Source organism: Silurus meridionalis, chromosome 15 (assembly GCF_014805685.1).
Source record: "Silurus meridionalis isolate SWU-2019-XX chromosome 15, ASM1480568v1, whole genome shotgun sequence".
Classification (NCBI taxonomy): Eukaryota; Metazoa; Chordata; class Actinopteri; order Siluriformes; family Siluridae; genus Silurus; species Silurus meridionalis.
In genome coordinates, this window is record NC_060898.1 from 17,148,261 (window position 1) to 17,166,904 (window position 18,644).

At 35.5% G+C, this 18,644-nt stretch overlaps 2 protein-coding genes across 2 annotated transcripts; one reads left to right on the forward strand and one right to left on the reverse strand.

Annotated features, from left to right (window-relative positions):
• Window positions 1-1,588: 1,588 nt before the first annotated feature.
• bicdl2l (bicaudal-D-related protein 2-like) lies at window positions 1,589-8,561 on the forward strand. The gene is made up of 6 exons (XM_046868089.1): window positions 1,589-2,421; window positions 3,699-3,821; window positions 4,726-4,881; window positions 5,067-5,146; window positions 5,234-5,354; window positions 7,993-8,561. Exons 1-6 carry the CDS (start codon window positions 2,008-2,010, stop codon window positions 8,311-8,313), a joined length of 1,215 nt encoding a protein of 404 aa, XP_046724045.1. The 5' UTR covers window positions 1,589-2,007; the 3' UTR covers window positions 8,314-8,561.
• Window positions 8,562-10,102: 1,541 nt separating this feature from the next.
• abhd11 (abhydrolase domain containing 11) lies at window positions 10,103-16,153 on the reverse strand. The gene is made up of 6 exons (XM_046868590.1): window positions 15,896-16,153; window positions 15,019-15,154; window positions 14,303-14,476; window positions 14,024-14,194; window positions 12,326-12,507; window positions 10,103-12,006 (listed from the first exon to the last, which is right to left on the reverse strand). Exons 1-6 carry the CDS (start codon window positions 16,135-16,137, stop codon window positions 11,871-11,873), a joined length of 1,041 nt encoding a protein of 346 aa, XP_046724546.1. The 5' UTR covers window positions 16,138-16,153; the 3' UTR covers window positions 10,103-11,870.
• Window positions 16,154-18,644: the final 2,491 nt, after the last annotated feature.

Sequence of the window (18,644 nt, forward strand, 5' to 3'; positions counted from 1 at the left end):
TACGTGTGGCAGTGCCTTCCACTTTCTCATGATCCTACACTTTGAATTTGCAGTAGCCTTAATAATGTAACATTTGTACAAAATCATTTTAGTTTGATGGTTTTCACTCTTTGTGGCCAGGAACAGATTGATTTTTGGCATGTTTATATAAGTGTGTAGAATATATTTTCATTTATTTGAGCTTTAGCACTGCGTTCTCCTGACATTTTCTATTTAGAGTACCACTGCTGTTGATGGTCTACTCAATTTTCTTCTTGCATAATGCTTTGTTCGTATTTGTATTCTGAAGTTTCCTCAAGGTCGTATCGCTCACCTTCCACAGCAGACAGCAGGATGAATTTGGGAGTGTTCTCAAATAGAGTTGCTCTATTTTGAGTTTGTCCTTTCTTGACCTCATGACTGTAAATTGTAGAGGCACAAGCTTTGATTAGCTTCCACAATGGTTAGAGGTCACACAGGTCACTACAAATCATGTTAGTTTGGCCCGGAGATAGCTGCAGTAGATGTGCATGGTGCCCAGGATGGTCAGGGTCAAGTATTTAAAATCTGCTCGTTATTTTTGTGAAGAGAAACTAAACAATAAATCCATTAAGTCCATCAATTGTTAGTGAGGTATAAGAAGGAAGAAAATATGGGGAAGCTGTTGTAAGAAAACAGTAAGTAGATCTGTTTGTACTATTTGTGGCTGAGGACAATTGAGAATGGCTCTGGGTGTTTAACACATAGAAGGTGGGCGACAACATTGATTTTCTGTACAGGTTTGGTTGGGAAATTCAGGATTTTCCCTCCAGCTCTCATCAAAGGCATTGAAAACACTGCTTAAAACAATATCATAAAGAAACCAAAAGTCCTTTAGAGTCAAATCAAAGTAATTTATTCATACATACATATTTACATTTCTCTTAATAATCTACTGACATTTGTGATGAAAATAATATTATCACAGTGGTTTTTACTGCTTTTTTGCGTTCATATTGTTCATATAAAAGGCTTTACAGCTATATGCTGAGTGATTAATTAGCAGTAGTTGTAACTAGCTTATGCTCAGCATATTTATCAGTCTGCTAGTAACCATTTTCTCAGAGCTTTTATCATGTAATACAGTAGGTGACCAAATCGTGGCTTCCTTGTAAGTCATAAAAAAATACATTTGAACATGATGACAGTGTAAGCAACTATTTCTCTGAGGCAATGATTTTAATAGCTAGCACATAACTGTTGTCACTTTTGCAGTTAATATAAATGCAGACATAGTAGAAAGAAAACAAAGCTGTCGCAGTGGCATGTAGGAAAATTTCTATGGAAGGCACAGCACAAATTACACGTCATAGCCAGATAATTTTGTCTGATGGCATGATGTCTATAATCTTTATACCATATTCTAGACTTTTGCCGCACAGCAGCGAACCTTGCTTTTATACATTCAGTATTCAGTACATCCATGTACTGCAACAAATTAATATTCGCACATTGCTAACATTTTTTAGGGATCAGCATGATCAGTCAGGTCAGTCTTCTTCTTCTTCTTTTGGGTTCTTCAATTAGGGGATGTAGAGGACAGTGTATGGAGATGGGTGATCTGCTGTGGCGACCCCTAATGATCACTCAGGTCAGTAATTTAAGAAATGTTAACATAAAAGTTAGCTTTCATGTTTTTACTGTGTATGATGCAAAATCAAGGCTTCTCTGATTTCAACAACAGGCCTGACACATTTACAGCCTAATATATGGTTTGCCTAACCCACTGTCATAAATGTGACTGTGCATGTGTATCTTAGCTACAGTGCTGATTACGTCAAGCATGTGGGAAAGCCTTTGTCCCCAAGGCACAGGTGTCATTCTTTTGTCATTACACGTGGTAAGCAGTGAAAATGCACATGCTATTTCTGTCAAAGAGCCGGAAAAACAAGTTTGTCCTCAGGTTCTGTGTTTTAGTGGTGCCACCCATTCAAGTCATATCTTGTTTGCTCAGGTAGAAGCACTTGGTTTTGTTACTTCTCAGGAGCAATGGAGGGCTTAAGTCCATATTCTAATCCATGTGAAGACACTCCAGCAGGATTCAGAGACCTGTTGCAACCATCTAATCTCGTCGAAGATTTACTTCAATCTCGCAAGCATAGTCTACAGAAAGTCCCAGATTTTGCTGAGAAGGATGAAGCAATCTTTTTCGATACAAACACAGACACGTTGGGGCCAACTCCATCCACACTTGATGAGAGAGTGGAACAGCTGGAAGAAATCAAAGACAGTGCTAATTCCAATATAATGGAGCAAACAGACGGAATCGAGCAGATGACCCTGGGGTCGAAAGATCCAACTTTAGGCAAACCCATTCGGGCATACCTAGATGAGAGTTTACCGGACCTGCTGAGGAGTGGGAGTCCGCTCCGGAGACGAGTATCAAGCCCAGTGTCAGACACGGTAAGATGTTAAAGTATATAATTCCATAGTTTTATGATTACTGTATACCGTATATTAATATTAACCTGATCTTTAAGTGGTGATGTGGTTAGTTTCCATTCAATATCCTACAAATGAATTAGGAAAGTTTGTGAAGCTTAACCTTCACTCTTTATACTGATAAAAGTGTCAAGTGGATAAATACTGCATAAAAATATTATGCTGTCTGATAACTGATTACAAGTGATTTATTTCATTTACATAGTCATATACTGTAACTTAAACTATATTATAGAGATTGAAAGATCTGATTTGCCATTAGAGGTTTCCAAGTAGGTTGTTACTCAGGTCCCTGAAAAACATACAAAAACTACCCTTATTGCGAATTTTGTTTTTGCCCCAATACCCATGACATACTCACAAACACCTTTCAAAAATATGTTTGTTTGTGGCTCTAAGTGGGGGAGTGGGTGTACAGTCCAAGGTGCCTCCTTTCCAGTGCTTTCATCCCACAAAAGTTGTATACGAAATGACTAACAATGAACAAGAAAAAAATGGATAGAATAAAACAGGAAAAGATATAGATTTTTGTTCTACATATAATTTGTGAAATTACAAACCATTTATGATACCAGATGTTCTGATAAATCAGTTTGTGACACCAGAGCATTTTTTTTCTGATATTATTAGAAAAATGACATAGAAATGTTGGAAATGTAGCAAATAATTTAAATGCCTTTGAATAAGGGTTAATACTGCTAAGAAAGTGAGCTATGCTGGTGTGTTAGAGGGTCTGTCTACAAAACTGTGCACAATTTTCTTTACAATTTTTCTGCAGTCAGAACCCAGTTTCCCAAAATTATCATAAAGGTTATATAACTCATAAAGAGTGTTTCCATTGTGAAAAATACTGGAAATGTAAAAATGCAACTCATATATTTTTTATGCTACCAGCATGGTTTGTGTATTGGTCATATGGTCTGATGTCTACGTAAGCAAACTTTCAAAATGTTACAGTCCAATAAAAGGCTTAGTTTTTCTCAGCTAGATTAACAGGATTCCCCTTGAGGAATGTGGCCTTGCTGGGTTTCGAATGACATTATACATCACATGCTGAGGCTTTCGATGGCAAAAAATAAATGTAATAAATTTTAAACAGCATTACTCTGATGCTGTTTGTATTGCCATCTAAATGTTAAATGTGATGGAAACAAGTTTTACAGTTTACGAAACAAAAAATCTCATTGACCATGTAAATGGGTGTGTTTGCTTATTTGCTTTGTGTGTTTGTTTTGCAGTTAAAACAGATGCGCCGGGAGGTGGAACTGTCTCGGCGTAGGAGTATAAAACTGAAGGCTCAAGTGGATAAAATTCAGGAGCAGGGTCAAGACGGGCTTGTTTGGAGTCAACACAGAGTGCGGGTGAGACAGACAGTCCAGGCCCACAAAACATAACTGGTTATTTAATTATATATTGATTAATCCAGTTCTGTGATTATATACAAATGAAAGAAGCACATGCGCGCACACACACGCACGCACGCACACATACATCCTTTACCTCAACTTTTATTACCATTTGCATTTGCATATGGAACATGACATTGTGTATAATTTATGATTTGCCTGTCACACATTCAGTAATTTTTAATTAGTTTTTGCCATAAAAGTTTAAGCACCTGGTTTTTTAATTACAAAATATATTTTTTATAATTTTCATATAAATTATTATTTTTTTTAATAAGTGTTTTCAAATATGTAATAGGTTAAAATTTTTACTAGTCTCATAATTATTCATACTGATTTTTTCTTCTTTTAATCACACTCCCCTCCTCCAGTCTTGTCACCCATGATCCAGGGAAGGCTTACACATGCTTCCTGTTATACAAGTAGATCCAGACAACTAAATCTTTTTGAGCTGGTGTTAATATTGCATGTCAGTGCAGCATAACACCCAGAGAACTGCATGCAAAAGCTTTCCGGCACCCTCGATCGGCTAGTGCCATTATAGCTGAGATGGCAGAGAGAGTATGCCATCCCTCATATCCAGAATGCAAGACCAGATTTACACTCTTGGACTGTGAATTAATAGATATTACTAAAAAGTACCTACATCTGAATTCAATAGAATGATGCAAAATAAAAATGTTAAAAAAAAAAAAAAACACTTCCTATATGTTTCTCTTTTCAGCTTCAACCTCTGTCACATTAGCAATAGCTAGATCTATGTGCACCTTTTTGTTTTATTACATTTTTCTGCCTCTTTGTTATTTAACAGAATTTACTTGATTCTACATGATTGATTTTAATTGTTGTTAATCTATAGGTGACCGAGGAGATTCAGTCCATTGTAAAGCTCCTGGTCCCTCTGACTGATGCGGAGACAACGTCAGATCCCAACGTTGAAACCAACTCGCTGGATACGGCACTGACGCAGTTGAAGAACGTTGCACGCACACTTGCTCTCAAACACACGTCTGAAGTAAATCAATCACCATCCACAAATAATTTCATCTCATCAAGCCTCAAACTCATCCAAACCATTTAACCTAATCTCAGATCAGCATAGCTGTTACTAATATTGTTATCAACTAATATTGTTATCAGAGTACAGACGTATTTTTTGGCTGATATTTGGATGATGAAACTAAAACCCCTAATTCACAGGGAAACGCTAAAGATGGGACGACAGATAAGGTTGGTGTATTACAACAAGCTCTACGGGACAGAGATGATGCTCTTGCAAAGTAAGTGCATAGTTGTTTGTAGTTTGTCTTAAAATGTATTTTTATTTATTACTTTTGACATTCATGGCAACAAATTGAACCTGACAGGAAAAAAGCGATGGAGTCAGAGCTCCTGAAATGCAAAACAGAACTAATGTTACTGAACAATCAGCTCCTGGAGGCAGTGCAGCGCCGGCTGGAGATGGCTATAGAGTTGGAAGCATGGAAGGTGAGTTTTATATCGACATTATATCATTTATATAGACACTATAGCAACATTTATTTTCTGATAAATCCCCTAATTATTGACAGATTTGTTTTAATGCTGACAAATTGATTAATTTTAAAGAATATTAATGGTCTCCAGTGTTAATACTTTGTAGCAGGCAGCTATGTTTCACTTTGGAAAATTCTTTACCATAGCACTTTGCACTTTTGAAGTTTCTTGTAACAGTACGAGCTGCTTTTTTGGTCTCATTAATGTATTAAAGCTGAATGAATAATGCTGATTATAAAAGCAATAATGTAAATGATGAGGTTGAACTAGATGTTGGCAAAATGTGATGGTATTAAAGGAATAAAACCCTTCAAGATGTGCTATTGTAAGAATAACACTATAAGAAAACACTTTTTTTTTTCGGCCTCAACACACTGAATGTCACGGGGAGATCCAATAATCAAGGAGGCAGATTCAAGTGCAGAGTTCTGTAATGGAGAACAGTTCAATACTAGGGCTAAAAGGTTTGGGCTAATGCTATCCAAGGACACACGCATAAAAGCGACACACAAATCTGTATCCTTTGTGAGTAATACTCTAACAAAGAATACAGACATAAAAATAAACTTAAGGCTCCAGCAAACTAAATAGGATGACTAATATGGAAATAACAAATAGGTTGGCAAAAAAAAAAAATGAAACAGACAACAAAAAAACAGAAGGATTCAAAAAGTGAGTAATAGTGCACTCTAGTGGTCTAGGGAAGAATAAAAAATAAAGGTTTTGACGCCATGCTGTCTGATTATTTTCGTATAGCAAGTGCATAATTACACATGAATAAGATTGCAGATTGAATTAGATCGAGACTGTTTCAATTAGTCTTAGTCGAAACATTTAATAATAAGCATTAATAATATCCTGCATACCAATTTCTTAGCTAGATTTGCCAAACTTGCCACTCACAAGTCATTACTCATGACAAAGTGCAGTAAATACAGTATACTCAATCTGTATTATGCATACACATTTATGCATTATTGTTTTAAATTGCCATTGTCTTGTTCATGTGCATTGAAGACAATATGTCTTCTGCTTATTGATGGAGTCAGGTGGAAGCCAGGACCATAGACATACTAGATACACTTTTGATGTGTTTCTTAATGATGGAGGATGATGTGCATGCATTTTTTTCAAAAGTTTTTATTGCCATATTTGTCTTGTGTCAAACCTTTTTTTAGATATGCATGCTAGTTTTTTAATTTGCATTCAGGAGAAATGGTTTCTGGGAGGTAACCATTATTAAAACGTCATCAGTTTAAACATCAGGTTCTGCAGCATACTATAAATAGTATTAGCTAGATGACAATGAATGGGTGTGTGAGGGTGTGATTGTGTGTCTGTGGTAGTGTGTGTGTGGGTGTGTTAACTAGTCCTGTCCTTGTGGCTACAAAGACAGGAATTCTTAGAGGCTTGCTTTTGTGCAACCTAAGTACATTGAAAATGATTTGAAATAAAATTTGAATGAATAATCAGGTGAAATGCCAAAATAAAAAAATCAATAAAACATTTCAAAACTGAACAAGTAATGATTTTGGGCAGACTTACACTAGATCAGTCCTTAACCTGCCTGACCAAAATCCCTGTAGTGATTGAACATCCCATTACATATTTGTCCCCCATTTGCTTTTATCCTTAATTTTTTGGGAAGGCTTTCCACTAGATTCTGAAGTGTGGTCTTCTGGAATTTGTGTTCGCTCAACCTCATGAGCATTACTGAGGCCAGGCGAGAAGGTTTATGGCTCATTACAATTCACCAAAAAAGATTTCTGTGGGGTTGAGGACGAGCTCTGTTCAGATTTTTCACTACAAACCTAACAAACCAGGTGTTTATGGAGCTCACATTGTGCAAAAGAATTATAGTCATGCTTGTACAGGTTTGGGTTGCTTTGTTCTACTGAAGGTAAATTGTATCCCTATATCATAGAAAAGCATTCATATTCACAATTGTGTGCTTTTTATTTTTTGCAGGAGGTTAGGAGAGAACCATTTGTATATAGTATATAGTGTCGTTAGTTCACATAATGTGATTGGTTAAGTTTTGCAGGAATTGAAAATATTTGTGTAGATTTATTCCAGTGGAATCACCATATTGGTGAGATGAAGATTGTTCTTCTGTGTAAAATGTGTAAAGGTTGGAATGTCTGATATATTTGCAAAAAAATATCAGTGCATATAATTGTGAGGTTGCTGGTCGCTTTGTCTCTGCAGGATTTCTTTTTAGTTTAGAGCCAGAATGACCATCTGGCCTGTGGTCTGCTTTCAACACTGTTTTTTAAAACCCAGTGGTCTGTGAACTTAAAGGAATATCCAGCATTTTAGTGAACACAATCCTTATTTATCTGATTTGTAGTATATTATCTGTAGTTCAGCAGCTACGGAAATAAAGTTTTTTTCTGTACTGCAAAAATTCTTTAGTTGTTACCTATAAACCAGCCTATATTTGGTGCCTTTCCCTTATCAGCTGTCTTAACAATTAGAATTTGGAATAGTGCTGCATTGAGCAGACCATTTTCTTAAAGAATGTGTTACTAATTAGTGACAAACTACTATTTATATAGTTTTAACAGTTAATTTTATGCATTTCTAACAGGATGATGTGCAGACCATCATCCACCACCAGCTCCTGAGTCAGCAGCAGGCAGAACAGGCTCAGAAGAAGTCCAGAGGTTTCGGTGTATTACGGCGCTCCAAACAGCCCAGTCCAGCACAGTCTCCAGTCATGAGCCGAGCATCCTCTCCTGCATCACAGTCGCCCAACACACCTGTGGCCCAGCGCTGGAAAGACAGACTGAGACGAGGACGCCCCAGTCATCTTTCCTCTGCTACCCGTGACCAGTCATCCAGCCCAACTATAATGGACTCTTCAGTTAGCAGCAAGGACGAGAGTTTTCAAACAGTCTCTCTTGACTGAGCTTTTCCACTTTTTTCTATTTTACAGGATACACAATTGTAAAAAAAAAGCTGATCAGTAAGCTAATACTGATTTCTGTTGAGTCTGTTGTTTTCAGAAGTGCGAGGTTCATATACTATTTTATGCTTTATTTGAACTGGTGCCACTTTCTCCAAAACATGACCCTGGAAAGGCACAAATAATGTTTGTTGTACATTATGTATACATCTGAATGATTTACAAAATAAAATGGATTTTATTAACTTTTATCAATGTGCACAAAAAGAATCAATACCCTGCATTCACACTAATAAAAATAAGGCAAATGTGTGGGAGGACTACAAAATTAGCAGGTCCACTATTTTAATAAACCAAACACCACCATCTGGGGTTTTTTTTATTTTTATTTTTTTAAGCTGACTATCAAAACCTGTAGCACGTAAAATTTACAGAGTTCAACCTAAATGGAGTCAACACCTTGCAAAGGTTCACCTTGCTGAGATAAGCAAATGCACATCTTTCACATGATGCATCCAGTGAACAGAGTTTTCCACTGGGTGAGCTCACGTTTTTGCTGTAGCACGGGTTTGAAAACCAGGCAACATGGATAAACTGGTTGGCACCTTTTCAGATATGGTTCATAAAAAGAAAACATTTCCAGTATTATCACTTCCTAAATATTATTTCTAATAGTGAATTCTAGAACAGAAGAGTCCAATGAGAAAAGTTGCACCTAATAATCGTGAACGCAATAATGAAGTAAAAATTACATGACATCATAACTGTTTTGAAATCTTGAATTTTAATTTAGTTTGCCACATTTAAGAAAAAAAAAATTTGCATGCAATGAGAACAACATCTACACAAACTGAACACATAACCAACCATAACAAGACCACTTCAGCTGCTCAGATGAGCGCTGGTGCTAGAGCATGGTCCCGAATATTGCTTTTCGCAGCAACTGTATTATCTGTGCAATATCTTACTCTGGATTAAACGTATAGAGCAACAGCATCAACCAGCGAACTATTAAAACAAGTCAAATAAAGTTGATAGTCCTTATTGTCAGAAGTAATAAAAGGACTCAAGTTTAGATTATGTTCAAGGTACAGTCAGGCACACATGAAAAAAAATCTACAACAGTAACATCATTGTGCTTGTGACTGTGAAAAAGAAACTAAAGCACACAAGACAGGGACATCAAGACTTTACTGTAAGACATAACACATGACAATTTCTCCACAAAAATCATGATCTCTGCTCCATGCAAACATCCTTTTGTTTTGAGTATTCCACTAATTACAAGACAAATATAATGTTTCAATATATTATGAGTATTAACTTTCAGTGAAGATAAAATAAAAATGCAGATGTGATACTGAAATGAAATGGATACAATCTATTAAAGCTGTTTTGTTTTAAAAAGATTATCCACAGCTTTAATAATGTCTAAAGGCAAACCATTCTGTCTTCAAGATGCCAGGATTGTTCGTACTTTGATTAGTCATTTTAATATATCATATATATAATTATTATCACAGATAATTGGAGAGATAAATACATGTGCTAGTAAATTGACACATTCAATCAATCCACCACAGACAACTGGCAGTATATATTATATCTACTTCTTGATATTCAGTGTTTAACCACAAACCGTCTTAACTGTAATTACATACATGGGCTTTATTCTGTTGAAACACAACAGAAAGGTTTTGTGTTGAATTCTGCAGCATGTGTCATAATCCTAAAAAATACCGTTTCCAAACATACACATGTAGAATAGAAGGTTACAAACAACTAACAGCCATAAAATATAAATATTTCCCTTTTATTATATTGTAGTACTAATTTAGGAATATACTCAATATAGGAATATAAAATACATTTAAGTCACAAAATACAGACACACATCTAACAGCGGCTTACAGGTGCTCACGTACAACACAGTGCTATTGACCCTGATGAAAAAAAGTGTCAAGGGTATAACTCCCGGCAGCATAGCTCTTAGAAATGTATGTATTTTAGTTACGTATGGTATTTTTGGTTAAACAATTTTCCCTAGCTTGGTGAGGTTGGAGTCGGAATAAAACTCAGAGCAACGAGAAGGCAGATTTTGATGAGGTTGCAGGTATGAACAAATTAGTTCATTAGCTGGACCACTGTACAAGTACAAGCTCCAGTGTGTTGCCAGTCCATGCTTAAAAACGCAATACATATAGCTATTGTAAAGTAATAACAACATATTAACAAAAAAATCAACTAAACAAACAGGTATACGTCAAAATGCTTAGGTAGTTGTAATTGTCATTGTAATACGATGAACAATATTGTCAGCAAGCATTTTGGCGATGAACCGTGGTGATCTCTCTTCACATTTGTAAGTAATAACACTATTTCTCTCTAGCTAGCATTTTATTTTCTCTCGACATTTATCCATCGAACGACGTGCTGTGCGTATCGTGCATGTCAGAGAGTTATATACCTGCATGATCCTAAAAACGTCACCAAGCTACCTTCACCTTTATATCTACAAATCTAACAAAGCGAACACAAAAACATGGAGTAAGCTTGGAGAAAGTGGAAAATTGTGTAAATCTGATATTTTGTCGAGCTCTAAACATTCACCTTTACTTTAAAACAGAACTCCAGTCTCATGACTACCAAACAAACAAACAAGCACACAACTGACACCTCTACTGTAACAAACTGAAAACTGCAACTAGCTTCATCCGACTGCAACTTCCAAAAACACTACCTATAGAATACAATGTCTAGATGACTACTGCACTAGTGGAGTCTCCGTGCTTGTGTAAGACAGTAAAAGATTCAAGTAAGTAAAAAAAAAACCCTTTTGAAACGGCAGCTGGTCACGTAGAGTCGAGTTGTTTATAATTACAATCTACTGATCTGCTGTGTTACTTTCCAGTATGAAAAACAAAACGTTTTTAAATGTCTGCTGAATGTGTTTGTGTGAAACCGACTTAGTGAGTGTTGAAACAGTGCAACTGGATTTACAGTACTGTGCAATAGTCATAGGCACCATTCATTTGCAGTTCGATTTTGCCTTAGATGGTTAATTTATACCTACTGCATTAGGTGAGTGTCAGTAACTAAACAAAATAATTCTCAAACATTAACCTAAAAAATTAATCTGTATTTAAAAAATCTGGTTCTAGTTTTTAACCAGTAATTTGTGTTGACACGTCTTCTAAAAAATCTAAACTTGTATAGGCTTTCTGCAAAGATCTTTTCAGGATATGGTTTTACCAAACACAACAGCTGCATTTGAATAAAGGTGGGTATGAAAACAGAAATAGCATTTCAAATCATTCATTTCCACAAAACATTAGAACAAGTCAAAGTTTCACTATTTCACTATAAATACCACAATACTTGTTTCTTTTTCATATACTGCTCAATGTATTAATTAATTTGATAATTCTTTCCAATGCTTCCAACTCTTGCACAGCACTGTATGTGTATTAGAAAGTCATGGACTAATAATTTAAAAGGAAAATGAAATCAAATAAAAAAAAAAAAAACAAAAAGAGTGAGTGAGTGAGTCAGTCATGAGTTTAGGGCTGTACAAAAGTAATTATAGAACTGATGAAATCCAGGGGTTTGTCAGCATGAATCCAGTGACTGGCATCAGGGATATACTGGATATCTGCATACGGAAAGAGACGCTGGATTTCAGGGTAATCCTCAGAGCTGGGAAGAGGGAAAAAAATGAATGGAACAGACCCACTGTGGCATTAGTTTTTACAGAATGACTTCTCAGACTGAATTTGTGTGTCTTCCATTCCACATAAAAGCTATAGTAATAGCTACAAATTTTAAATTCTATTTTTGACAGCTTCTGGCAGTTTTAAAACTTTATAGTATGAAAAAATATAAAAATAGATTTGAACTGCCGCCAAAACGAATCTGAATTAAAAATAATTCAGTCTGTCCTTTCCACATTCAGTTTCTGATCAGTTTTAAATCAGTGTGATTTGTGTGTTTAAAAAAAAACCTCTGGTGTTGTTACCTAAGGTATTCGGAGTTACTGCCGCCCAGAAAGAGGGTGGGACCTTCATAGGTTGTGTTAAACTTGGGGAAAGACATAAGGTCCGTCAGGTGATTGGATATGGCCTCCAAATTGATTCTCCAGGAGTAGTGTCCATTCTGCTCTACCAGATTAGTGAGGAGGAAATGCCGAACGGAGCGTTCCTATGCACAAACCAACAAGAGATTTCAAATATACACATGTCCACTATCCTTTATTCATGTTAAGACTAAAGTGTGACTCATTGCACCTATTGCTAAGAGTAAATACGTTTAAAGTAATACAGCACTCTGAACAAAATTAGGTATTATAATAATAATAATACTAATAATAATATTAAAATAGTTCTAATGAAAATAAAGATAAATAAAACATTTTAAAACATTATTGCGTGTGTGTTCATCTGCCAAAACACTCTTCTTGTATTATCACACAGCAGCTCGGTGGCACCTGCTTGTTATCATTGCGGCTTACAAGAGACATTGTCAGCAGTTTCAAAATCAACCAGAAAACCCAAGTTCCCAAATTCTTAGTAGCAACATGATCAACGTATGAGAATGAGTTGTTTCCATGACCTCTTTAAATAAGATAATCTGTGTTTATATATATATATATATATATATATATATATATATATATATATATATATATATATATATACATACACACACATACATACATATATATATATATAATATTTCAGAAAAACAAAGGGTTTCTTAATTCAGCAGAGACACAACATTTATTTAGATCAGGAACTTCATAAGATGTGGTTCTGCTTCCCAAATCTGGGTGTACGTGCAAAACCCATACTGGCTGATCAGACTAAAACACTGCACAGTCACAAGACACACATTTTGAAGATGTTGTTACAACCGGATGTCAAACTCAGTTTTTAATGCTTTGCCACATTTTAAGTAACCTGCCACTGAACAGGAAGTGAAAGTCTGCCATGCACAATACCGCATGCTGCTAGTATTCGGTTTGATGATAAGAACAGAACAGATAAGTTATTTCAGAAACTGTTTTCCCATGTTTAGCAAAGCTCAGTCATGGCACAGACCGTGTATCTAAGAAAGGTATGCTAGTCATTGCAAACATATACGCACCAGGTATGCACCTGCTTTTTCAATTTTTGCAAAACAATTTTAGAAGTGCATCGTTTTTTTTTTTTGTTTTTACAAATACTTAAATTAGTACTTGATTATACTTCCAGCAAGGGCACACCTGAAAATTATACATTTTCTGCATTTAATTATGAATTTAATTGAATTTACCCCTGCACATAAATACAGCTATTGATTAGATGTAATTAACCTTTTTTTTTAATACCATGAGTATTTTCCTTGTTGGAGAAAAGATGCACTTACAGTGGCTAAATACTTGGTTAAAGAAGTGATCCCTTGTTGTGGGATTTCTAGAAAACTCTTACAGGTTTGTGTGTATATAATATATGTATATATATAAACAAGAAGAAGGATCCATGTTGGAACCAATCATGTTCTCTATATGAATATAAAGACGTCAAACTTGAGAACTAATCTTGGTGATTAACAGTGTGAGCAGTTGATGACTAAATAAAATATTTACTTGAGCATATTAAAGTGTTGGAGAGAAATTCCAACACATTATATTCACAGAAAGGAGAAGGCAATATAAACCCTGATTTCGCACGCTTACTTTAACATGATCCCGGAGTTGGTCTTCGGCCACCCTGCGAGCAGTTGAGCGTGGAATGTTGCTAGGTATTTGTACCTCCTTCATAGCTTCGATATAGCCTCTCATGAAGGTGCGACCGGACGTCGGAACAGGACTGATGTCTACCACGACGAGACGCTCCACAAAACTGGGCTGCCATTCAGAAAAAGAAATCAAATATGGGGATACGGAACAAAACTTCATCAAAAAGTTCTTCACAATTTCTAACTTGATTTCAGACAAAATGTCCGACGACAATACCTGTGACAAAGCTGTAGCCATTGCAGTTTTGCCCCCCATGCTGTGACCGATGAGAATACACTTTCCGATATGCAGCTGGTTAAGCAGATGCTTCAAATCGTTAGTCATCACCTCATATGTCAAGACCGGGTGGTGTTTGCTATTGCCATGGTTACGAGCATCTACTGTCAGCACCTGACTAGACAAAGTACAGTTAGGACACTAGCAGGCATACAGTTTTTGAAAAGTCATGGAGTCAATATTACTAGTCCTTTTTATAGCACAGTGCTGTTAAATTAATGAACCTGCCTGATTAGAAGGTGTTGAAGGAACTTACATCACAGATGTGCCACGTAATAAAAAATTAGTTTTATTCGCTATTAGAAGTCTTAAAAACGTATACTTTAACAAAATAATCTTAAGCATATTCAACAACATTATTTATAAATATTTATACAGGTAAAAGAAAGATGTGTGTGTATATATATATATATATATATATATATATATATATATATATATATATATAAATATCATATAATAAAATTGTAATTGTTGCGGGAAATCGCTGAGGGATTAGCATGTCAAGACATGCTTGAAAATACTCCACCTTGGGAGGGTAAGAGTCATTATGTTTTGCATCACACTGTATAGTTTCTTTAAAAAAATACTGTTCTGCTGTGAGTTTCTTTGCACATAGTTTTGTTATCCTGTTAGAAGAGCGTCCTCTCCTTTACCTTTCGGCCTGTCCTCTGCACCAAAGACTTCGCTATAGTGTGGAAGTTGGTTTTGCTCCCGAATAAGCCATGCAGGAAGACGAGTGGAACACCATCCTCTTTACCATCATACACATCATAGCTCAGGTTTACAGGGCTGCAAGAGAACACACACTATTATTACGATGATTTAACTAAAAACACAACCAACACACTAAATACGATCAGATCAATAGTCAAATATATACATATAAATCTATTACTACTACAGAAGATTAGCAGGGCAACTGAACATGTGGTGTAGATTATTTCACTTTTTATGCCTTTCGCTGTTTAAAAGAAATCAGCTCCCAGATCCGTAACTATTACAAAACACCTCATTCAATCAATGTCTGAATTTCTAGAAGTAAATATCCTGAGGAGATCTCAGTGTCATCAGTCAAAGCAAAAAAAAAAGGGTCAACATTAATGATTATTAGTCTCTTGGACACTTTTTGAAACATGTAATATGTATGTCGTGTTACATAAGAAATGTCACCAGTTTGTCCTTAAGACACAGACTTTCGATTTTTAATACATTTCATGCGGAATTAAAAAGTATATATAATATATACCATTACTGTATTATAATTGTTTATAGAGAGTATATGTGTATAAAAGTGCATTGAGAAGAATGCAGTGCAGCAGAGGTAACGGTTTGACTAGCTAGGTCACGACTAGCTTGGTCATGAGTAAAGCTTTCTGTTGTGTCCAACAAAAAAACAATATATTTTACCAAGTAGACAATACATATAAAATATAGGTCATGAAGCCAAAAATAACTAACACTAACACAGAATTCAACATTTGTGTCACAAGCATGTGCTGGAACTGTTTAGTGAAAGAGGTCAGTCAGTACCTGGTGGAAGGAGCAGCGCTGTGGGACTGGGTAACGCCGCCCAGCCGCGACACCGCGCTAAACCAACACCGAGCTCCGGCTGCGGACGGCGGCTGCGGCTTCCCGATTAACACTCTTGTAGTTAAGACACGACTGAGAAAGTTCATGGTTGCGCTGATACATGAACTGTGACGAGCCGACAGGAAGCGCGCATTTAAATCCCACAGCCTACAGCTTGACAGCTTCTGACGTCCGGCCGGCATGTACAGGTTCCGACGTCATAAGTAGGAAAATAGTAAATGGCGCCCCCTTCTTCCTCTCAGAGAAACAACAACAGAATTTTTTTTTTTTAAATAAATAAATAAATATATTTATTTAAAAACAAACACAAGCCCCAATATATATATTCCCTTGGTTTTAATAGCTTTTTTGTTGAGTTTTATGTACACTTCTGGCAGTTAATAAAAATGCCTTGATTTTATACATATAAGAAAATCAGGGAAAAATGACTGCTACCATAAAACTCGTAGGTTTCTCTAATGCCTAATTATCGACTGATAATTGATGTCCTATTGCTCTTTTAACAATATACTATAACATATTAGCTTCAGTGTTTATAAATAAAAACTTGGTCTATATAATATTTCTCAGAAACACCTAATGGGAGAAACCGAAGAAGAAGAAGAAGAAGAAGAAGAATCAGGATTCATTAAAGGTTTCTATCTAATAACAAGATTAGTCCTGGATATGCTGAATTATTTTAGTCTTAGTTGTTTAGATGGTCTAATACTCTCCTTGACTGTTATAAACCACAACACACATTTCTTTTTACATGTCTGAAACCTGTTTCGGTTTGGTTAATACTTTTATGGAATAAAGGTATGTTTTACAATGGCATCAATAGTTCTGTTATTGTCCCTTAAGACACTCCCAAAACGGTCCCAGAGTTAATTCAATTTTCACATTTTCATTTCTTTTAGACACAGAATTATATTGCCTGAGTATTGGTGAAGATGATAGTTTGAAGGAATTTCTGTTTTTGGTGGGGAAGTAAATTATTGCGCAGTTAGCTGAGGATACGACATGTGGTAACAAGGTTAAAGAAGTCCACTTTAAAAAATTTCAGTAATTTTAACCTGTTAATTCCTTCATTTCAAAATATCTTGACTTTGATGAGACATGCTCATTTTCCCGACTTGTAGAAGAAAAGTTTTTAAACTTACACAGTAAATGTCTTTAGGGCTGCTGTAAGCTTGGTTTTTTTTTTGTCCTACAGAATTCTTTATTAAATAAATGTTCAGACTCCCACTTTTGGTCATTAACACTCTTCTGGCTGAATGAGCACAAATCCCCAGAACCTGCTTACAAATCTAGTGGAAAGCCTCTGAACAGGGCAATTTCACAGGATGGAATAATTAAATAATCACTCTTTAGACACGTTTTGTGTAGAAAAGCATATCAACATGGATAAAGCATCAAAAGTGGCTATAACAGCAGAAGGCTATGTAGGGTTCATTCATTCAGGAACTGAAATGTCCTCTGGAAAATGTGCAAGAAAGCTTGTACATATAAAAATAAAAATTGTGAATCATCAATCTATATTTAGTCAGTGTTTAGGCCAAGCCATTTTTTCATTCCTTCCTTCATTTTTTATCTTGTTCTAATTAGCGTGTTTTACACTCATTCTGAAGGTATGTTGAAATTTTGACTTAATGTTTTTCTGTCACAATGAATCCTAGCCTATTTGAAATGCAAATTATATCCTGCTTTGTGAGTTTGCAAACAGTTATTGTTAGGTTTTTAATTTATATATTCCTCATGATACTACAAATATTTAATCATATAAATATAACTACAAATCTTAACTTATTCCATCAAAATTGGCCTGCATGCAACTTGTTTCCCATATTTTCAGATTAGCATTAAATATAATCAAGAAACATCATCAGATGACAATTTATTTTTATCTTTGCTCTTTATAATGCACAGATTCATTATGTCCATCATGAGACTTAAATTACAATTTACTTTCTTACAACATCTAAATTATTCAAAACACCTGTTTTTTACACTTTAAAACACAATCACTTGCACTGATAAATAGAAACATATAGTTGAAGGATTTAAGGGTGCATTTTGTTCTATGACTATGATTAATTCTATGAATATATATAATAGATATTTGGTTGCCAAGGTTCATAGAGAAAATGACAACCCTTTTTCAATCCAACAGGGGTCCATTTAGTTTTAAGACGCTTAAATCTCATAATTATCTAATAAAGTCTATAAAGTACCCATTAAGAACCTTTTGCCATGAGGTTGTGACTTTATTTCTCAAATAGAAACCCATTACTCACACTCATTCTCACACATATTCATACCTGAGGGCAATTTGTAGTAACTAAGCCACTTACTAATCTGTTTTTGGGAGGATTGAGGAAACTGGAGAACCTGCTGAGAAGCCCACTAAGGTACAGACAGTAACCTGAGCTTAGAATTGATCCCCAGACCCTGGAGCTGTAAGACACTACTACCGTACTGTACTACAGTACTACCCCTCTTCCAACAACCTGCGATGATGTGAAAAATCTCTAATTATACACATGCCCAAAATTAACCTTTATAACTAACTTCAAGTTTTAGAATATTCTGTTTAAAAACTGTAATGCTCTATATTTTGTATGATACTGACGTTCAATGTCAGTCTTAAAACTGTGATGTCTTAAAACTGAGCGAATTTTCATATTTTTTTTATATATATATTTTTGGG